Consider the following 23731-nt stretch of genomic DNA (forward strand, 5'->3'; position numbering starts at 1 on the left):
CTATTGGTGGCGAAACTCAGCCGCTTCATAAAATAACCCACCGAAGATCCCTTCTGTCGAGACACAGGCTATTGTTTAGCTGGTGTCAAACAAAGCCAAATGTACTGTACACCCAAAAATCAAACATACGCAGCAGTAGAGTTGGCCTTAAGAGTAAAAAGTTCAGCCAAAAATGAAAACGGTTGCCATTGTTTATCCACTGTAATGTCAAAACATTAGCAAGTGTAGCTCTGTGTCAGAATGTGGAATAATTCTCCAGAACTCCAAAAAAGGCCCAAAAAAAACCCCATTTATTTCAACATCCATCAGCAGCACAATCCAAGAACTCTGACGCCATATATGATTGTTCAGAGTCTAAAAACAATGTCTTTGGAAAAGTGTATGATTACACTTGAGTATTAATGCTGTACTTAACATGGTAACATTTCACTATGCAGTATGATGCATGACAGCGACAGCTCCGCTCCAACTGTGACTTATAATGCAAAACACTTCCAGTACCGCTAAACTCAGTTTCAAAGAAAGAAGAAATATTAGGTTATGTAAGGATTCAGAGGAGAAGGTGACATGCAGGCAATTAGCAGTTAGCTGTAATCTTCAACTACAGCAAGCAGTGCTGTAGTAGCTGGTAAAAACAAGTGTTACCGTATGTTCACACAGAACACAAGGCGAATTTTAGATGTGGTGCGATTGCGTGCAAAGTTAATTGAAAGGCGTTAAAACAAGCAAAAGTGCTTCGCTTTCTGTGTGAGCTTTAAAATGCTTAACCAACAAACATGGAGGCAGTCTATTCAGTCTAATGTATCTTCCAGGAAAAGCACAACCTGTCCAGGAAATATTTTGAAACTGTCATATAATAATGACAGCAGAACTCTATTTAGGACCCCCCTGCTATCTTTGGGCTAAATACGCGAATATGATTACAAATCTAGGAAAACACCAAAAGCTACGTGCTTGCGTCGTACAGACCTGCGTGATCAACAGCATTCACACATGCAGGAGTATCTTCAATGTGACAGACTGTGTACATGAAAAGGGCAGAGGCAGTTTGGTAAAGATCTTTTATTGAGGTATGTGGCCAACCAATGACTCTGGACTCAGGATACATCCAAACACATACTTTACATTTTGAATTCTCAAAGGTGTGAACATGTGATACAACATAAAACTAGACGCAATGCAAGATAACGTGTGTTTACATGGGTAAACTCAGGAATCCAGTTCTGCTCTGACCACATTTTTCTCCAGGATGGTTGCTGCTGTGTAATTCTCAGTTGTTTCCTTCTCTGATATTTTTTTGACAAATCATCAGCCTGAAGAACTCCCTGCTGAAGTGAAGTGAAGTTGCAGGTAAAGTATTGTTCAATACAACAGCTATCACAATGAAGGAGAAGACAACTTAATCAGATGACACAAAATAAAGTGCTATTCTCGTTATTACAAGAGGAGAAGCGTATTTCTCACAGTCTCTAAAGGCTTTCACATATATTGAAATGTAGACTAAAGAAGGGTCGTGTTAGCTAGATTGCTGTGCCCTGAAAGAAGACGAGTTAAATTATTTCATCATTTGCAATGCCTTCATTCTACTGTTGTATTCTGTGCCTACGTTTTTTTTCATGTTTGTGATCTTTCACAAGCGGAGAGTGTCTCCCCTCTGCCTGAAACAAGGTGTTCTTTTAAAGAAATGCATCAAGTTTGTGAAATAAGTAATGGATGAATGAATCAATGGAAGTCTAAACCATCAAAAATGAACCTACACCTACCTACAAATGCCTTCACTGTATGTCATAACTGACCAGTCACATCAATAAAGAGAGTACAAGAGAGGCCAAACGGGGAGCGGAAGATGGAGATGACAGGCTGACATTTGATCAATGATGAGTCGTGCACCCATGGGTACAACACTACCTGCATGCACACACTGACTCATAACGGTTCAACACTGAAGTCATTCCTCTCGCTGCACCTCCTCCTCCCTCTGTTTTCCTGTGTCCTCCTCCAAGCTGTCAGTGAGACTCCTTGTCATGGTCACAGAGATACCCATTGTGTTGTTGTTTTCTGGCAGACTGGCCGAGGTTTATTTCCCGCTGTTCCAGCTCTAGTGAAGACATGTTAAAATGCTGTGCAACACTTGCAACACCCGCTGTGGCTCTTCAGCGGCTCTATGCAGAGACCAACCCCTTCATGCCGCCAAGCTCCTTTATGTGGAAACAGGAGAACAGCTCCCACCACTTGGAAGATGTTGACACAACAACCAGCCAAACGAGGGAGGACCACCCGCCCAGAGAGACTCGCAACTTTCCTCTCCCCTCCTTTTGATTTCTCCTCCATCACCTTTGCTTAAAACAGTAAGACAACAAAATACAGACCTTAGAGAATCACTGCTGTTTCTGACAACATACGTTACACCAAGATGTATTCCTGTGTGGATATGCCATTAACCAAAAAGAAAAGGCCAGGGAACATTTTAAAGAAATTCCTGGGAGTTTAAGTTCCTGTCTTGTAGACTGTTGAAAAGGAGTTGATCTTTCGGTGGAGCATGGGGTCCACCATGATTGATTTATGCTCTCCAGAAATTAAAAGATTCTGATGCTTTTTTGTACCATATTTTCATTGTTCTTTTAAACAGAAAAAGTTTTGGAGTTTCCTATGAAAAACTCCCCAGAGCCTCCAATTTTCCTTTGAAAATCTTCTCATTTCTGCTCTCTCAAGTTGGCGAGTGCAGTTCTAACTCAGCCTGACACTGCTGAGGATTTTGGGATCGTGTGTACTCCTTTCATCTGATTCTCCGGTCTGTCTGAATGGCAGTAACTTTCTCTGGCTGGCAGAGGTTGTCCTTGGCAAGTACAATGCTGTGCACCAGTCTACATGAAGCTGATATCTGTCCTCAGGCCAGAGACCCTGACATGAGCAGATAGGGATGAGACATACGGAGTGGGTAGAAACAAGAAAAGGACACTGACAGAAGCATCATGTTCCCATGACAGGACTCAGCGTCCTCCCACGTTGGTAGACGTCTTTTTGATAAGGAAAAACAAAATGTCAACTGGCATCCAGCAAGCATATTTAAAGCATTTTTGTCTAACTAAACATTGATTTTTGTATTGCAAAGATAAACCTACAGCAACACTAGACTGCTGAGAAACAGTTCCTTTCTAAGAGCAGGACTACTGCATAACTGTACACCCTATTAAAGACTGTATTAAAGACAGTAAACCAAAGCAACTGGAAACCACGTCTTCATCGTGGGCTGCGGTTCCAGCTCTTTGCAGTGTGTGTTGTTCGTCCAGTTTATCTGTTTGGTTGAAATCAGTCAGGACTGGTTGGAGAGGCTGCGGCAGTCTTTGTGCCGAGTGAAGGGCGAGGGAGGGGTGATAGTTTGAAGATGGGTGCCTCTCAGGGAAGCAGAAGTGGAAGGGTGGTGATGTGTGCACAGAGGCTCAGATCTCCTCTATGGAGTCAGCTGGGACCAGCCCTCTCTTCTTCCCGCTACTCAGCTTCAGAAACACCTCGCCGTCTTCTAGCTTCCCCACACAGATCTAAAAGGAGGAGACAGAAACTGAGTTTTCTGTAAAGTAACAGATACTAGAATATAGGACCAGATTTAACTGTCAAGAATATGTCTAAATTTAAGGAATTAATACATCTTCAAGAACACAGTTGGGGGAATATCCATTTTGGCAGAAAATGATGTGACTAAGAATCCTAATCTTTCTCTCTTTCTCTCTAATATGTGAGTGTGAATAAACATGAATGGCAGTTATTCAACGTAGTGGGTGAAAATTGGTGATATTGTCTCATAATCAATGTATCTTCTTGCTGTCTGTAAAAACTGGATATGATGATCCTTTTAGTGTCGACACACAGACACAGAGATCATTTTGGTGCCAATCCTTTCGACCAGGATGTTCCCTGCCTCTCGCCCGGTGTGTGCTGGGATAGGCTCCAGCCCCCTGCAACTCTGCTAGTAGATGGAACTTAATAAGATGGAACGATTCAGGGGCACAACATTTCAGTGTAGTTAATATTAGTATAGTATAAGCATAAATTAGAGGAAGAAAAAAAATAGTTATTCATAGTCATGAATTGCTATGATGATATTGGTGTACCTGTGATTCCCTCACAGCCATGTGTCCTCTCTCTCGGTTGCCGGGAAGACCCTGGATGACCCGCCACACTCTCTCTCCTGGCCGGACCCTCTGCACGAAGTTGGCAGGGAAGAAGCCGACTCTGTCGCCACTCTTTCCCTGAAAACACAGGAGAACAGTACAATCAGTCACCATTTGAAATTGATCTGGGTGTCATGACGACTATTACATTCATATTCATATTCAAGTACTGAATTAATGTTACAGCTGGTTTTATTATTTGGCCTCTGATTCATTCTGTATTTCCCTAGATATTAGTTTTTTTAGACCTGGCCTTGTGTTGTACAGGCTGATGATGAATGAATGAATGAATGTCTGTTTTCAGTGTTGTTATCCTCTGTTAAGTCAGTAGAAAGAGGCATTTTTATTGCTATCAGTTTCTCTATTCTGAACAGTAATGAGAAATTAAAAACAAAGTGAGACAGACAGCAAAACACTTCCTCACATTACTGTCTGTGCAGTGACGAATCATTGTGTCTTCAGAGACAAGTGTAGAAACAACTTGAGAAGACAGAAATTAAGGTGATAACTGATTTGGGATGAAAACAATAAATTGCTTCACTGTAATGTGAGATTTGTTTTCTGTGTATTTGAAGGAAAACAGTAACAGCAGATTGTGGCCCCTTGTTTGCTGGTGAAAACAGATGATGTTTGCTTGAACCTCATTATGCAGCAATATTTCTGTTTATCTCCCTCTGCCTCAGGTGTTGATGTGTTTGTTGAAGTGATTCACAAGCTATACATTAGTAATGAACAGACAGTTATACATAATTTAAAGGTTCCTCTGTGCAGCAGTGTTGATTTAAGGTGTTTAACGACTGATTCACTTTAGGCTACATAAGCGCTCGTAAATACTGGTCCACTGATAGAAGATACACAGACTGCTCTTTTCTGTGACTGAAACATGCGCACACAAATGCACAAATGCACAAATGCACAAATGCACATTAATTTCCACTGGGAGTGAGTGAAGCTCATTACAGACTCAATAAAGACCTCTTTGAGGTTGCAACACTTGTCAAGTTCATTATGTGAAACTCTTGGTAATTTTCAGAGGAAATGATGTTCTATTTCTGTCTGTGGCAGCGTGCATGTTTATGACAGGCAAAACTGGAGCAGGTGTTATGCATTAGAGGCTTGATTTAAAGACTTGAATTTACACACGCGCACAATAAATGCATGCACACACATTTCTGTACACTCAAATACACATTATGCGCTCAAGAACACAGGTGCCCACCAAAAAGCACACACACACACACAGATATTTGCAAATGATTCATTACCCACCTTCCACCACTCTTCATTAGAGTCGTCAGTGACCTGCACCCGATCACCGGGACTAGAGGAGATAACACAAGATAGAAGTTGAAAGAAAGGAGGCATGAAAGGGGAGGTGATTGAGGTGGAAAGGAAAAGGGAACGGGGGGACGAGAGTGGGATACATCATTGGGAGATGAAGAGGCTGAGAGAGTGAGAGCAGCGAGCAAGACAGGGGAAAAAAAAGAGTTGAGTGCGAGCACAAAAGATAACATTATCAAACTGCCACAGAAAGCTGTTGTACCCACGGTTACAAAGCTGTGGAGGTTTAAATGTGGAGGAGTCTTTGTGTCCCTCTGCAGAGGTGACAGAGCAGCTCACACCAAAGTCATGAGGTCTACGTGAAATACAACTCTGTAGCGTCTACTGCAGTGATGAGGGCTAGACCTGATCTGCAGCCAACCTGGCCTGCATGCTAATGATGCTACCAGTTTTTGATGAGACTTTTCTACACACACACACACACTGATGCACACCCACTGTCCTAGATACACAGGGAGAAACTGCTGTCCCAATTGCACTTGTGTACGTTGCGTCTCCTGGGTGTCTGCTCTCACTACTGCCCTGTGTGATCATCGCTCACAAACACATTCCACACACACACACACACACACACACATTAGTTTACACACACTTACATAAACTTACCAACTAGGGTAAGACCCATATATCTCAACTGATACTGGCCATTTATTAAATATGAAACAATGATTCTGCTCACGGAGGTTTCTCCCAGGAGCACAGCTACCTAAATGTTTTCTGGATATATCAAAAAGAATTTCTAGTTGTTGCCAGACAAACTCGTTGATGCCTTTTTAAGGTCTCTGCAGGCAGTTTGAAGGTACATGTTGAACAGTGGGATTAGCCAAGTTTCAGTTATGTCTGTAGGAACAGCAGCTTTGCTCAGTGTCAGAAAAACACACCAATAATCCTCCAATAATGGATGATGAGTCTAACTTAACAACATGTTGTAATTTCCATATTTTTAATGTCACTATCTTCACACTTTGGCACACATCAAATGTTGCGTCAGTGTTTCTTGTTTCTGTGCACCCACATCCAGGGAGGCAGAAACATGACAGTGTGAGGGTTTTGGATTTTGTGTGAAAATGAAAGAGGTTGAAAGAGTAGAAAGTATTAAACCTTCAGCACTACTTTTGAGAGCAGCTGCTATTTGATTCTATCAGAAACTATGAATAACGCTAAACTATGCTAATCTTACTTCACCTTCAAACTGCAGGTTTAAACATGAGCAAGGTCTCATGTTTGTCAAATGTCAAATCAAACCCTAACCCTGACAAATTTTAAAGCCCCACACACCTACAGACTTTTTCCCCAGCAGACATTTTGACTTGACATAGCAGGAAAAGCACAGGTGAAACTAATGTTAACGATGGCTCAGTTCCATCACGTGTCCCAGTAAGCCACGACAGTAAGCCGGCATGCGCAAAACCAGGACCTCCAGGGTCCAAAAACATTTTTTATGTCATCATTTACATCTGTGCTTTTCCTGCTATGACAAGCCAGAATGTCTGGCCTCTCCTCTGTGGTAGTGTATAGTCATCTATAGACATCGTCCTCACTCACACACCTGCTAGAGTGGGGCCACTTAACTCTGTCACTACTATATAATACTACTATATACATAGATAATACACACTCAGTAGTTATATATACGCTTATAATTATTTTGCATCATCACTGACAGGTGTAGTGTTCCCTGACTGTTCATTTTCACAGATTTGGTAACCTTAATTACCAGCATAGATCCATTTAATCTGCCAGAATAACTGAAAACACCTGTGTGGATGTGTAGGGCAGCTGCTCATATTTTATGTAAATATGTTAATTCGGCATTTGTTGAATGTATCCAGAGTGTTCCCAACTGTTGAACTAACTAACACAAACAAATTATATTTCTTTTACTTTTTCAAATGAAAATCATTAACTTTAAAGATACTCTATATCAACACAAACTGTGTTGTATAGTTTTTGTCTTCAGAAGCTCAGAGACACATAATGCTTTCATTAGCTCCCATGTATTGTGCAGTCACACACACACACAGCTACCGCACAGATGGCTGTTAACAGTCCCATGGATCTTGTACCTTTGTGAAAAGCTGTCCCATAACTGTCCACACACACACCCTGCCCTCATTTTACTGCTCGGTCCTTCCTTTCTTCTCTTCCTCCTTCATCTTATAAAGCTTTTACTTGTATATTTGCACTTTGCTTTCCCATCCTCTCTCTCTCTGCCTATGATAATCTTCAGCTCTATGCCATCTCCCCTTATGTCTGTCCGCCCTTTCATCTCTCAGTTGTTCAGTGTCTTTATCCTCTACCCTGCTGGGAACACAGCTCATTCCCTAGCTCTACAAGGGGACAGCGATGGGCTCCAAGTTTATAATTAGTCGTCCTTAAGGGTGCCCCGGCACCGTCCTCTGCAGATGGTGCGGACATTTTCATCCTGCAGGAACAACAGCCGGGGCAGAACACAGGGAGGGACAAAAACACAGACAAAGCAAATGCACTCACACATACAAAAGCAAAAACACACTGCGCTCCTCCACGTGTACACACATGGTTATAAAAATGATTGCAACTAGGCAGTCTGTTTGGCTTTTACTCACTGTAGTTCCAGGTCATTCTGTTCCTGAGGCAGAAACTTGTAGAGCGCTACATAGGTGTGGATGGAATGAACTTCAATGCGCTTGGGCACCTGGACACAGGGAGACACAGGGAGGGGAGGTAGTGAGGCAGAAATACATGCTCGAGGAAGAAAACAACAAGGGGTGACAGTCTGCACGGGGGGATTAAAAAGAGCGGTACCTTCACACTGCTGTCCTCTGCAGGGGTCTGAGCTTGGCCACTGCTCTCCTCTTCCTCCTTCTCGATCTCGGTGTCGGGAACAGGGTCGTCTGGAAGTGGTGAGAAATCTTTTTAGAAGGTGCCAGGCACGCACACACCCACACATATGTAATCAGGCATGTCATTTTCCACAACCAGACACAGTAAATATCTCTCACACACACACATAGACTGACATGCACAGGTAAACACAACATATGCATAGACACACATAGGCATGGATATACAGCACATGTGCATATCCACATACATGGAGACACAGACACACCGCAGTGTTTACCCCCTGTCTCCTGAGTTATCTCTTCCTCCATGCTGCACTGTCTCTGCTGACTCTCCTCACCTCCCTCCCCCTTATCAAAGAAGGAAATAGAGAGGAAAAAATTAAATGTTAGCACCAGGATGTCAAGGAGGATGCATTTGAAAGTGGGAGGAAAGCTTTTTCTGCTCTGAATTATTCAGAATGCACACCAGTAGTTCTCAGTGTAGTAAAATGACCTGCATACGACATGTGACTTATGTACTGTTAGGTCACGTGAAGAACATTTTGGGGGTTTTAGGCAGATTCAACCACGTTTAATGAGAAGAACACAGAGACCAGGGTCATCCATTATGCTCCTCATAGATACATCCTGGTGCTCCATTATAACACTTCACCATCTGCCAAGTTGGATTTACTGAGTAGGGAACTAGCATGACCTCAAAAAAGAAAGCAAACTTTTAAAAAGCTTTAAAATGAATTTTCAAGGAAAAGTTTGATATTTCGGGAAATACGCTCATTTGCTTTCTGGTGGAGAGTTAGATGAGAAGATTGATATCACTCTATGATATTAGGCTAGCAGCTGGTTAGCTCAGTTTAGCACAAAGGCTGGAAAGCCAAGAAATAGTTTGGCACATAACTCTCCATAAAATGGCAAATTGTCTTTTTTACACTTCAGGTTTTGTACTGATTAAACAAACAAGCTATAGCATGTTGATTAGTGAGCTTTCGAGGTAGGTAGGCGGATTTTGTTACCTTTAGACAGAGCCAGGCTAACCGTTTCCCCTGTTTCCAGTCTTTGAGCTAAGCTAAGCTAACCGTCTCTTGGCTGTAGCTTCATATTCACTGCAGAAACACGAGAGTGATATAAATCTTCTCATCTCACTCTCCGCTAGAAAGTAAATACACGCATTACCCCAAAATGTCAAACAATTCCTTTAAAGCTTAATCCTTAGTAATCTTTAATGTTATCTAGCTAATTCTAATATATTTGCAGATGATTAGTAAACTTTTTACAAACTCTGGCTGAACTGTGAACTGGGGAGCATTCTGTAGTGCTACAAACCACTGCACTGCGGTATCTATGGTCTCAATGCTTCACCAGGAAATTGACCAATGGACCAATATCATAAGAACTTTGTGCATGTCTTAAAGTAGGTATAAAAGTATGTCTTAAACAGGATCCAACTGTCCTCTAGCCCCGACCACAGCGTGATGATGTCATACCAGGCTGCGTGTTGGTGACTCTGACAAACTGCCAAAACTGGAGCGGCTCATCTGTGCCAAGGACGTCCCGTAGCGCAAAGCTGCATACACGGGGTCTACGCGCATCCGCGCAGCCTCTGAAACCACACACACATTCATAAAACTTGTGCGCGCACACACTTATGTTCACTTTATTTACAAGCGCATATGTAAATTATTCACGCAAAGACACAGCTCCACACACACTGGACTACACACTGAGATTACACTGTACATCATTATTATTGTGCCAATCTGGAGGAACCAGAGGGTCTAAATATAACTGTAGTAACACAGTCAGTCCTGGACCAAAGTGACCCACTTTAGATCTCAGAGAGGACAGCAGCCAAAAGTTAAGGAGACATCAAGACATTCCAATAAATCTACATGCTTTGATTTATTTATCTTATTGGCACAAGATGTGTCTTAGTTTTAATAGCCGTAATATATCTGGAGCTGTAGAGAGGGAATAAGAGATGAGATTCAAAATATGGAAATCCTCAGAAAGCCTTCATTGCTACATTTCATGTCGATGGCAGTGCTTGGTGTCATCAGAGTATTTCTGAAGTTAGGAATTAGATTTTCTGCTCCTTTCTCCGTCCGGCTCCACCCGAGTCGAACGGAGGACAGAATGATTTTTCTGCAGGGCCAGATGTGCTGTGTGTGTGTGTGTGTGTGTGTGTGTGTGTGTGTGTACAGGATGAGTTCATAATGATTTGCAGTTTCATATTAAAGTCAGTGCCTCCATGCACTCATCAGATAGATGAAAAATTAAAGCAGAAACACTACAAACAGAAATTCTGCAGCAAGAATGTCTCCAACGCAACACGTATTTAGAGGTGAAAAAGCTCATCTGTGCTTTAAATTGATTGTAGCAGTTTCAATGAGGGAGGTATTTCTGCAAAGAGCAATTCATTGCAGAGAAAGAGAGTAAACAGTTGAAAGCTGTGCTCACGGAATCTATGCTCTTCTCCTCTATACAAATAATTATTTTCTACTGAGTCTCTGACCTTCAGTTTTGCTTTCAGTGCAGAAAGGATTATTCTATATGTGATATGGCTTCATATCTGTAGTCACATGTAACTATCAACCACAGGACCTTGTGACTATAAGCTAAACCATTCATTAACACCAGTTTGACCAGTGTGACTAATATTTTTACAACATTATTCTTTCCTGAATCAAAACCAAAATCTTAACCTTAAGCCTAACACAACGGTTGTCCTTGTCTAAATAGAGAAACAAATCATTTCAGTTGGTAGGTAATAAGATTTTAATTGTCACTGCAAGCATTGACTGTTATGTACGTCACTCCTGCAGCTTGACTCTCTCCCTCATGAATGAGGTTTAATATGAGACAATAATCGGATTTGCCAAAAGGTAGTTGATGGGAAATTACATGGTGTGTCAGTAAATCCATCATAAAAATTGCCACCCAAAATTAAACATGAGTTCAGTATTTTACCAAGCGTTTGTAAGCAATAATTATGAGGACACTTTGCAATGTGTGATTGTGAGTTTGGCGAGTTGCAGTCTCAGTTGGCTCTGGCAGAGTCCCAGGCGTCATGGTGTGGAGCTCGGGCGATGACAGAGCTGTAGGTTAATTGCACTCTGATTCATGGACGGTACACAGAGGTGACAGCATGAGGTGCTATGGGAGGCATGCAGTATGTGTGATGAAGGACTGTATCAACTACACAGATGTTCTAAAGGTGTTGCATTCAGAGATGATGATGATGAAAGGAAGAACAAATTCAAGTACTTCTAGGCGAGTGAGTCCAAAGACAGTCTGTGCTTGTACCACTGTGTTTTAACCTTCAGCAGGTTTACTTGACAAAGAGACAATAAAGTGTCAAGGAAATGTCAGATTTGTTCGTTTCCATGATTGTATAGCACCAGGTAAAAATGTGATATGAATTTAATTTTTGTGGTTTTTCTATGTGAAATATAGGTGGATGTTATGATACAGAGAGCTAGGACTCAGACAGCATTTAAATATTTATCTAGCTCTAAACATGCAAGCTGCAGTGCCAGACAATAAACCAATATCCTGCATCAGTCCAAGGATATACAGTAGAAATCACAAACAGAGATATAAAAACATAAACATGAGAACTCATAAATATTTATTCACATACTTTCAGGGTGCAGACCGTCCGCCAGCCTCCAAGAGAAGCTGAATTTGTTCTTCCTCTTTATATTTTTCCACTTCATGCTCCTCGGTTGTCAGGTGAGATGGAGACAGTTCTGGTTTTATTACAGTACACGCACAAGCACACAAAAATCTAAAAATAAACCGAAAGGCTAGACAAGAGCAACGTTACAAAACAAAAGCACATAGGACACGTACGTAACAATGCACACGTGCACTCACTCAAACCCACACGCAGACAGTCAGGCATGCTCACCTTGGCTTGGTTGAACTTCCTTGACGACAGACAGTTGGTCATTGACGAGCATCGGCGAGCTGAAGTTTCGCTTGAACGCTCCAGACTAATGGAGGAGAGCAGAGAGCAGAATGAGTTTCCATTACTTCTTGTGTTTAGGCTGAGCTGATGGAAACTGGCTCCATGTAGTGATTTTAGGACATTGATTGCTTAATTTGAAAATGACTGAAACACATCAAGACACACTGACAGACATGCCAGCACACCTGCAGAGGTGCACGTGTGGCAGTAAAAGAGCTCATTTCTGCCATCAAGTTGCAAACAGAAACAGAATGTTAGCTCTCTTTGCTGCTAATCATGAACAATGAATTCACTCAGCCACTTACTTGTGTGCACACGGCTTACACACAAGCATGGACATGTGATTCTACAAGTCTGTGTGTCCGCAACTGCAATTTCACACTGAATTAAGCACAGTATGTGTTTCAGCAGAGATATCAGAGTTTGTCTTTGGCTTGACTTGCAAATGAGCCAACCATTTTGTTACATTATGTTGAAGAGAGAACTGTGGACCAAAGGAAGTGACACCTTTGTTCCTGTGAAGATGCCCAGGTTGTGGTGTGACCTTATTTTACCTTTCACCGCCCTCATCATTCCTCCACCGCTCCCTCTATCAAACTGCCCTGAGCCATCGAGCCACACAGTGCTCTTAAAATTTTCCAAGTGGCTCTCAGAAGGTCTCGTCTCTTGCTGCATGCTAATGTCCTCCGCCCTGCACAAGAGGATAAACACAAAGGGCTGTCTGGAATCTGCCCTATGCACTATACTCACCTTCTATTATTGTCCTTCACCCAGTGTCCAAATTCCAACAATGGAGTGAACAATGTTGCGTCCACAGCATTTACATTACTTATTATAAATTCCACAATGCAAAATGTTTACCTTTGGTCCCAAGGTGTCTGCAATCTAAATGTTCTGCTCACTCTTGAGTATCCTATAGCGATTTTAGACAAAAGATCAAGTTGGGTTATAAATGTGGATATTCTAGTCTTTTTGGCCCTCACAGGGAAGTTTATTTGAGCCACTTCAGCACTTCACATCTCATAATACACATATAGTGAAAGCAGTATCCTGCCCTTTACCATATGCACCTGTGTTCTGTCAGCATTTTAACTTAAACTGCACATTTGGCATGAAAATTAAGACAGCTTGTTCCAGTGTTTGTGAGTTTGTGTGTTGAAGCAATGGATGAAGGTTGTGTGCAGTGATGTAGTACTAAGAAAATATAAAGCAATGCGTTCACACAGCTGCATAACATGCTGCTGTCCCTGAGTAATAATGATTGAACACACTTCTGTATTTTCTGTATGAAACCAGTTTTTTTTTAATCTAAAATGTACTTAAGACTGTTCCACAAACCACGTCAAACTAATTTCAATGTGCAGGTAAAATTCTGAGTGATTCAGTCCATTCAGTCCACATTTATGGTTACCATGTTACCATGGTAACAGTCTTTCTGCTCAGTTTATTCAAATCATGATTGCAATCCAAACTGTTATTGTTATGTTTTTATAATGAGGCTATTAAAACTGTCTATGGAAAATCTGAGAAATGGGAGGTCAGGGTTGAGGAAGAGAAACTTGTTTTCTCACATTTTCATTCTCTTCATCGATTCAAAAGCTAAGCTTTAGTCGAGATAAGTTGTTGCTGAATGTATCTTACACAGGTTTTTTTGCAACAAACTTTAAGGTATTGTTTCCTCAAAATGTGCTTTTCAAAACTATTCTCATATGAAGCTACAACCAGCAGCAGGTTAGCGTAGCTTAGCACAAAGACTGGAAACAGAGGGAAACATCCTGCCTGCTAACCTTCTGTCTGAAGGTAACATCTGCATACCAGCAACTCTAAAGCCCACCAATTACGTTACTCCTTAAATTTGTCATTTTATGGAGGTTATGTACAAGCTTAACCTTAGTTAGTTTTACCTTTAGAAAGAGTTAGGCTTCAGTCAGTTTCCCCCTGTTTCCAGTCTTTGTGCTAAACTAAGCTAACTGGCTGTTAGCTGTCGGACAATTCTTTTAAGGATATTTCTTCTTTTTTATAAGTAAAATCTTCCTGTGATGGAAGTGATGTTTTTTAATATTTCCAGAAGATTGTTTGAAATTATATATATATATATATATATATATATATATACACACACACACACACACACATACATACATACACACACACGTTATACAACTTCTGAGAGTGCATTCGCACCTTCCCATGACACAGCTGCTGCGATAGTTCTGAGGTGCACCACAGGTGAGCAGCCATCTTGCACGTTTTACATCGCAGAGCCTGTTTGGAGTTTCCTGCAGAGAGGGACGGAGATGAGAGAATGAGAGCAGAGGACAGAGACATGGAGGCAGCCACAAAAAGAAAAACACAGCAGGCTGCAGATCTGCAGCAGGCAGAAAGTGCTAACAAACCAAAGTGGCCTTCAGATCATATGAGCAGGTTTCTCTCTGCTCAGGTAGAGAGGGTAATCAAGAGCTGTCCCAGTTTTATCAAGCTGGCTCTGCTCACAGTGCTGACGCTAACCGCTTCATAATCAACAGCTCCTCTTCCAAAACAACCTGGAGAGATTGGAAACCAGCTGGAGATATTTCAATCATAATCGATTTGAGTCATCTTGCGTTTTCATCTTTATTTTCAAGTGCTTCAGTGCCAAAAGCCTCTGAGTTTTAAGACGTTTTCTCCTCATTTGTTAAGTAATGAGAAATCCTCTGTTGAATGTTTTTAACGATTAAGGTGTTGAGGTGTCTCTTTTTATTCTACAAACTGAAGAGAGATAGATTTCTGGATTTGTTGAAGATGAGGAATACATCGACAGGTCTGTTATGGAGCAGAAACAAACAAATTGGATGGCTTGATGAAAACACTGCTTTTGCTTTGAAGAGAAAAACTTAACAAGGAGACTGAGTTTGGGGACTGCAGGGGAGTACAGCAAGAACAAGGTGATGCATTACATAAACAAACTCACAATGCATGCAAAAAAACAGCACAGGCGCAAAAGCAGAGGAGCAGGTTGGAGTCTGTAATCAATCCTTGTGACAGGAAGTAGATTTAGCAGAAATACTAGCAGTTCATGCAAGTGGCAAATTAGGGATAATAGCACTCATACACCTGCTCCCCAGCAATCCCTGTTAATAATCAAATGGTTTCCTCCCAACTATAAACACTGAGAAAGACACAAGTCCACTTTTGAATCTAATTTTCCTCAAATGAAGTAGAAACAAATCAGCCAGTGAGATGAGATAATTCAAAATGTTTCTTCATCTGTTTCAGGGAATTTGTCTTTGAAACAACTGACTTTATTGTGTTCATGATACTGTACCTTTAAAGGAATAGTTTGACATTTAGGGAAATATGCATATTCACTTCCTGAATAAGTTAGATGACATGACTGATGCCACTCTAACATCTGTAACACAGTCTGCCTACCAGCACCTCTTAAACTCACTCATTAACATGTTATATTTCCTTTGTTTAATATACAAAAACATAAACGTAAAATTCTTACAGATTAAATACACAAGATATGGTGTGTCAATGGGTGAGCTTTAGAAGTGCTGGTAGGTGGATTTTATAATGGTTGAACAGAGCCAGGCTAGCTGTTTCTCCCTGTCTTTGTGCTAAGCTAAGCTAACTGTCTGCTGGCTGTAGCCTTATACTTAATATATTTATTTTATTTTATATTTTATTTATTCTGCCAGAAAGAGTATTTCCCAAAATGACTAACGTTGGCTTTGATACAACATTGTTCCTATATAACAATGTCAAATGTCTTTAGCACAATTGGTGCTGTTCTCTCCATGAAATGTTCTCCAGTTTGCACTAGATGGGATGCCACGTAAACAAAGACAGGGAGACATGAAATCCTGTGAAAACTGCAGCTGCAGGTGTGAAAAAAGCAAAGAGAGTCAAGGGAGTAGATTGAGCACCTTACCCACTATCATGTGCTTGCAGTGCTGGCAGTTGGTGGGTTTGCGAAAGACATGGTCCTGGAAACAGTGGGTAATCTGAGGTCGGTGAGGCTTGGTGGGCAGTGATGGGGAGAGGCTCAGAGAAGGGGAGTGGGAGGAGATGGAGGGGTTGGGGCTGAGAGATGGTGAAATGGACGGTGAGCGATCACAGACGAGAGGAGAGCCAGGCAGCAGTGGGGGAGAAGGAGGCGGCGGGTCAGTGATGAAATCCGGGGGCAGGCGAGCGTCACTGTAGGATCTTTGGAAGAAGTTCTCCACGCTTTTGCTGCGCATGATGGTCTTGAAGGACAGCGAGCGTTTTAATCTCTGGAGCTGCACACACACATTGACAGAGACAGAGAGAGAGGGTACACTAAGAATAAACACAAGATAAGCGAGAATGCTGCGCCACATTTGGGAGCAATAACAAATGTTCAATATGCCCTCAGGACAGCACAGGCAATATCCCGGCATCCATAAACACAACACTCTGCTCTGAACTGTACACCATGAGGAAAGAGGATGACTCATGAAATGCAATTTCACCTCATAAGGAAACAACACATTAATAGCGAAGCTATCTGTATGTTCCCTTCAGTGAGACCAAGCATATCCTTCGCACAGTCACATCTAACAGGGCAGCTTGTGCATTTGGCCCATGGTTAAACAAGATAAGCCTTTTCTCTCTGAGAACACCCACGGCCATACATTATGGACTGCCATGTATAAATGGCATTTCCTTGGTAGTGGTGACAGGGGGGCTATTGCAATGAACCGAAACAAGACAGTTTACACTGCCTTATCATTTATCAACAGCCTATCTTCAGGGCTCTTTATCTGATGGAGTCTGCTCATTGGACCGATTGCAGTCCCGCCACAGGTTTCAACTAAGCATGCAGGGACCATGCATCCCTCCTCACGGGGCCAAACTCACACGCCTACAAAATGCATCAAACTCAACTTGCATGTGCCCTCTTTCATTTCCATTGACATAACAAGCTGTGCTTTTATCTTAAGTTGTATTGACCAAACAGTTTGCATTTCAAAAACCGTCGATGAAACGTCACTTCAGCGACTGTCATGTCTGTGAGCTCTGCTCTCTGCAGCCATCTAGCACTGATTGGCTAGATAAATGCATGTTTCCTGACATTTCCATCCGGCTCTGTGTACAGACAATGATGCTAGTTTCCCGGGGGACAGGCGGCCATTTGTTACCCTGACATGCAGTGGCAGCGGGAGAGCAGTGTGAGGGCGTGGTCGTGTCGCAGGGGAAGAATGGATCAACACAGACAGACAAGCAGACAGATAATCAGTAGGCCACAGACACTCTGTGTGCACACGCTCTGTCTGTCAGCCTGTCTGCACTCGCTCTGCTCAGCGGCAAACATAATCACTTTACAGGGACATGCTGTTTACAGCTCCGCGGGCCTGGGAATAAGATATAAAAACAGTCTGTCTATTGGAGTTGGTGTATGTGTGTGTTTGTAAGGGACACATGGGGGTAGAGCATGAGAAACAAAAGTCTATGTGTTACTGAGTGCAGGTTTGCACAGTCCATATGCTTCCTGTAAATCTCTATTAGAAATTTCCCTTCGTCAGATTACATTGATTAAGACAAGCTTAGGTGGACTAATACAATACATTATATTGCTATTATAGCTGTGGGTGCCAGAACATATTGTCAGTTTTACTCATGTCTTTGACTCTGATTCCCAGCTTTCAGTCTCTGGTAGAAGATACAGAATTCCTCAGTGTAATCTAAAGAGCTACCAGCATTCATTTATACCTATGGCAGTCAACATAAAAAGTGTATGTCTTCAATACTCCTTGTGCAGGTAGATGTTTGAGATAAGTGGACTGTTCAGTGTGTTGTTTGGATGTGTGTGAGGTTTCAATTCAGAATTTGTTTGTGCTTTGTATTTATTTGATTTTTCTGTATTTAGGACCGAGAGTTGTTATGTCATTACTATATCATCACTAGTTGAGACTAAAAGTTCATTCTTGAGCTTAGACACTGCAGTTGGTAAAACAATCTCACCACAAGGTCCATTTAGTAAAATTCTTTGACACACATCTCCACGTTTGCAGTTTGCAGCATCAGTCTCCAGCCGGGCTCTCTCAATCAGAGCAGATGAGTTCTGGCATAGCAGCTCCAGCTAGAGCACATGTCTCAATTACAGCTAATCTAATCATCTGTCAGTTTGCGAGCCCAAAAAGCATTCCCGTTAGCTTCCATTTGAACATTATACTTCAGAGTCAAAGCCAGTGTTATACCACGTTCCATTCGGGTCATCAGTACACACAGTCGCCATTCATGTGCATCGTGTCACATTAATTTCTGTGACAGGTGAGATGCAGATGTCGATGAAGATGAGTCAGAGTGAACCGAGCTCCTCCACTGATACCCTGGTTGTGATGTATGGTTTAGTCCCATATGCTCAGTCTCCTGTCTTCTGCTAAATGCACTTCTGAAAAGTACGTGAAGCCTTTCAGTTGCAGAAATTGCCTCTCTCTCAAAAGAGACATTTGGGTTTGGTTTAGCTTGCTGATGTTTCTCTCTCAGCAAATTATTCATGTAATGAATGACTCAATGCCAAGCAAAATGCATAAAGTTGCCCAGATTTACAAGCACCTGCACAGTCAATATTCTTCAAGGAGCACCAATCACACTGCTGCAGACCAGATTTGGACGAGCTGCCTCAGCGGAGCTGTAAAAGCCCATAATTCTCACATCTTCGATCCATATACCAACCCCTAGTCGTTCTCTCATGTAGCCAGCATAAATGTCCCAAATCAATGCTCCATAGAGGGACAGCAGGGTTTTAGCTGTCATAATTCAATTATAAAGCTTTTATTTCATCCGAACATGTGGCTCTTCCTCCCTCCATCAGAATTTAATGGGGCCAGGGGCCAGACTGAGATATATATGGGATGCTCCAGCCTGTCCAGAGGTCAAGACTGAACAACAAAGGCTTGGTCCCACTGGGAATGTGTATCCATAAAATGCTTTAGTGTGGACTACTTTAAATGATTCACCCTGTAGAGAACATTTCAAATGGAAGCTAAACCAGTAACTCCAGCTGTGCCTTCATTCAGAGCTTGTAAAGGTCAGAATATACACTTCCACGTTTAAACAGTCTGGAATTTAGTGAAAAGGTCTTGGTGATGGGGTCTCTCTAAAACCAACAATCAAAAAGTCATTACTTTATGTAGAGAGTGGCCAGCTGTGCATAGGTGTTAAAACTCAGATTTGTGCTCATTCTTTTCTCCAAATGTTTCTTATTCCTACTTCTACCACTACCCATGTTCACTCCTGAGCTCAATCACTTCTGTGTTGTCAGCAGCAGAAGGGAAGAAGAAGTGCAGCAGAAATTGGGAAAAACAACCACTGAAGAGCTATACACCCCCACTTCACGGTTTTAAATCACAGTGTCAAAGCGAGTATTCTACAAAGTGTGTGTATGCGACCTATAAATACAATATTTTACTTTCTGTAGCTTATAACTCCCACTTTAAAATTCTCCCCAGCTTTAAGGCTGATCGCTCTGTAAAAAAGTGTGCACAATTTCTTTTTTTTTTGTGCCATGGTGGACGTCACAGTGTCCGACCTTGTTCTAAGTGAGGATATTTCAGCCATAAAAAGGATAACACCGGTGTAACTGTGTTGTGAAAGACACAGCTTCCTGGCTCAATCTAGGTCATCAGCGGAATATGTGGTTTCAGAGGAAATTATCAGCCTCAAGTACCATGCACATGATGTATTTAGGGAAATAATTATTTACACCTTCACTGTGTGGCATCAATTGTTTTGGGCAGGTGATGTAAAACTGAAATAAGGGGACACAAATTGTTGTAACTAAAAAGAGGTAAAAAGACAGCCTAGTATTTTTATTCTGGAGTCACAAAACAGGGCAGAAATCACAGGCAGAGACCACAAAAATAGCACAAACTGAATCGTAGAATCTCTGAGCAAAGCGTGCAAACAGCTTTGGTCTTTATCATTATAAGGAGGGTATGTTCCACTTTGAATACGAGATAAGAGACGCTTAATCACAGGCTGCTTCCGTCGCTCTGTTCCTATCACACACACACACACAGTCATTCATGTGCTTGCTCATACACACTTCTTCCCCCTCTCTCTATGATTGTTTAATGGAGGAGAAGCTCTGTGTGAAATAGCAGCGTGGATTACAACCACTTTCCTCACCACAGTGCAATTCTTCGCACACATTCAGCTAACCTCGGCATGCAGCTTTGCCCTGACAACTCATCATCCACCCAATCACTGTTCACACCCAACAGCCCAAGCAAAACACAATGGCTGTCAGTTGGTTGTTATTTATGAATGAGCATCGACAAACAACTCTTCCTAACAGATACTCCTCCCTCGACAGCGATGAATTCATAGTTATCTTTTTAGCTACTTGTAACCTTCTAGTCTCACAGTTCACACCTTTTCCTTTAGTGTCACATCAATAAACAGCACAGCAGTTAAGGTGTTAGATTAATTAATGAAGACCTTGGCCCACTTCAACTTACTCCCCTGCTCATGTCACTCAAATCTGTGTCATCCGCCTTCATCTGAAGGGAAAGTGAGGTGATAGTTAATGAGATGTGATGAGAACTTAAAAGTGTGGGTGGTTTCAAAGAGATGTTGGAAGATCAACTCAGAAATGACAGCGTAGACGCCAGAAATCCTCCATGTGCACCCTGTAGATCATGAGCAACACTTCATCATTCACTATGCTGAGTGACTGTAGATGACTGCGATTAACACTGTCCTGTGGAAACACGATGAAACCAAACCACTTTTAATTTCAACGAGTCCGCCTCATCCAGTCACGAGTGTCAGAGACACACCTTCTTTCCAGAAGTGCTAACAAATGCCCTGTTGTCATATTTGATGCTCCTGTCAGCTTTTCTGTAAGGATGGCAATGTCCATCTGTCCGTCTGTCAGCTGGTTGGTTGCCATGACATTTTGCACAAGCATTTGTGGTCCCCAGAGGATGAATCCTACTGACTTGAGCTGCGACAAGTTCTCATTTTCACCCTGTAGGCAATGCCAGTCGCCTTTTATCACTCAACTGGCTGAGTGCGTGCTCAAGTGCTCACACTGAGAGAAGAATCCAAAGGGGACACGTGGATGAATTGTGATGTTCTTATCACACAATTGGCAAGCTGACAAATGGGCCAATCTCCCAAAAACATGGTGTAGGTATTATTGTAAGTCTTTATATCTCTGTAGCCAGAGATTGTCTTATGCACTCATCTTGGGTTACCTGAGCACTTCCATCACAGAAAAGGCTCCCAAAGCATCCACAGCCCTGAGAGATCTATTGGCTGATGATTGCTGCTCAGGCATCTCATCTGCTCCACCACTCACATTTCTGCCAGCCTTGGCAATGGACCACAGCACATTGTTGGGAGCCAGGGAGAAGGTCCATGCTTCCTTTCCTCTTAATCCCCTGGCACCGTTTTCCTCTGCTCCTGATTTCTGATATCCATCTTTGTGGGAAATTTGCTGCTGGTGGATTTCAAGGAGCATCTGTTATCAGAGCGTGTCACTCCCTCTCTCTCCCTGTCATCCTTATCCAATTAAAAACATCATGGACACATGGCTAGGTGTCTGATTAGATTCCTTCAAAAATTAAACCCTGTGGCTGATTTTTATATTTTAGGATTGGTCTTGATTAAGAGTTTAAAATAGATATGGGGGGAATGTTGATGTGAAGCGTTTTCAATCTCCTGAGACCACACATGTGCATGTCAGAGCCAAGCTGACATTAACTTCAATATTCCCCTCCAAAATTCCTTAATAGACTCCTACATAGTTGCAAATTCACATTGACCCCACGGTGGCAGTGAGCTATTGAATCCTGAGCATTTAAAGGAAGTTCAAAAGAAGTTACAATTAACCTTCAGCGAGTGCAGCCTCAATCGATTGGGAGAGCAGAGGGAGATGAGGAACTGGGCTGGTGATTGAACGGCCAGCCCGATGAGTTTGTGGCATAAATGATTGCGATGTTGTGAAGCCAAAGCAGCCAGTGAATCATGTGAATACCAATCAGTCCTGCTTGGCGCAGAATATCGCCCAATTTCCTTTGGTGGCAGCTGGTGAGGAGTGGAGAGCTGGAGTGGACCGCACCGGAGAGAGCGGAGATAAAATGGCTCGCAACAATGTCGACTTTCAAGCTTCTCACAGAGGACATCAATATTTCGATGAAGCACAGAGGCAATCAGCTGGTAAAGTATCTGCCTGTGCTGCACAGGAGCGTCACTTTGCTTCAAACAGGTCCACAGCATGTGTGTGTTTTTACATGGGCGGTGAGAGGAGGCAAGAGGTGGAGACAAAGACTCAGCTGAGGGAAAGTTGTATCAAGTGTTTGGGCTAATGAATCAAGTGTCCTAAAAGCCTTCCATTAAAAAGCAGGCATTGTGAAAGCTTTCACAGCTCCTGCACTTGAAATCTTTGTTTATACTGACAAGTCAACAAATGAAATGGAACCATAAGGACACTTTGTAAGGACACTTGAGGCTCAGGCAGGCCCACACTGTGCAGTGAAAGGATCTAGTTCTGCACATTAGGCACAAAATGCACTTCTATAAACGTCTTGCATAGAAGAAAAGGTTATCTGACACAGTGAGAGCAGCAATGTGGGGAAAAGTCAAATATGACTTCATCATTTATCACCAAAAAGCAACAATAAACACATTTCTGAAAAGAATTTATTGTAACTATTCTTCTATGTAGATTATACTTAAAATGCATATTATGAATTAATCCTAAACACAAATCCCCTTCGCGCTCGTGCGTGCGTGCGTGCGTGCGTGTACAGGAATTGCGTGTGGAGAGGCAGAGCAGGGGGGAGGCAGTGACATCAGGCCTTACGTGTGAGGTTACACCTAGTGACGCAGTCATGACGAATACAACTGCATTTGTGAGGTGTTGTCATCAATATGGAACAATACGAGAAGAGGAAAAGAGCAAAAACACAAGAAGCCTTCAGCCGGAAATCATTCTGCGTTCAGTATAAACTGCTCCGCCAAGTTCACGGTCTGAACGTGAGCGTCTCATTTCTCCTCGAAACAGAGATTCGAGTATGAACTGGAAGACAGGTCCTTACAGATGAATGTAGGCTGTTCGTTTAGGGAACAAAGCTCAGAACTGTGGGTACTTGCCTTGGATGTCATCGGTTGGATGGACATGGTGCTCGGAGAGCGCTGGAGCTGCGAGTCGCTCTCCATCTCATTGTTCTCAGTCATCATTGATACAGTGATGGAAAGAGTCGTTCGAGACACAAACAATTAAAAAACTTTTAACTCCTCAAACTGTGTCCAGTCGGTAGGAAATCTCCGACTTTAGCCATTCAAAAGCTTGACAAAGTGTGACTGATCCACATCACACGAATTTGTGCGCGCTGCGAGGTGGACGCCTTATGGCCATTTGCTCTCCACACACCAGCTGCAAGCTTATAGGCTGATTAAACAGTTTC

General features: G+C 42.3%; 1 protein-coding gene across 1 annotated transcript; it reads right to left on the reverse strand.

The window, feature by feature from the left end:
* Positions 1–3440: 3440 nt before the first annotated feature.
* On the reverse strand, positions 3441–23504 carry LOC139299975 (SH3 and cysteine-rich domain-containing protein 2-like). Its single transcript, XM_070922937.1, has 11 exons — positions 23418–23504; positions 16222–16570; positions 14490–14584; positions 12246–12330; positions 9820–9935; positions 8617–8686; positions 8298–8386; positions 8099–8187; positions 5439–5490; positions 4110–4247; positions 3441–3539 (listed from the first exon to the last, which is right to left on the reverse strand). Exons 1-11 carry the CDS (start codon positions 23502–23504, stop codon positions 3441–3443), a joined length of 1269 nt encoding a protein of 422 aa, XP_070779038.1.
* Between the last annotated feature and the right edge of the window lie 227 nt (positions 23505–23731).

The sequence above is a fragment of the Enoplosus armatus genome, chromosome 17 (genome assembly GCF_043641665.1).
Source record: "Enoplosus armatus isolate fEnoArm2 chromosome 17, fEnoArm2.hap1, whole genome shotgun sequence".
NCBI lineage: Eukaryota > Metazoa > Chordata > Actinopteri > Centrarchiformes > Enoplosidae > Enoplosus > Enoplosus armatus.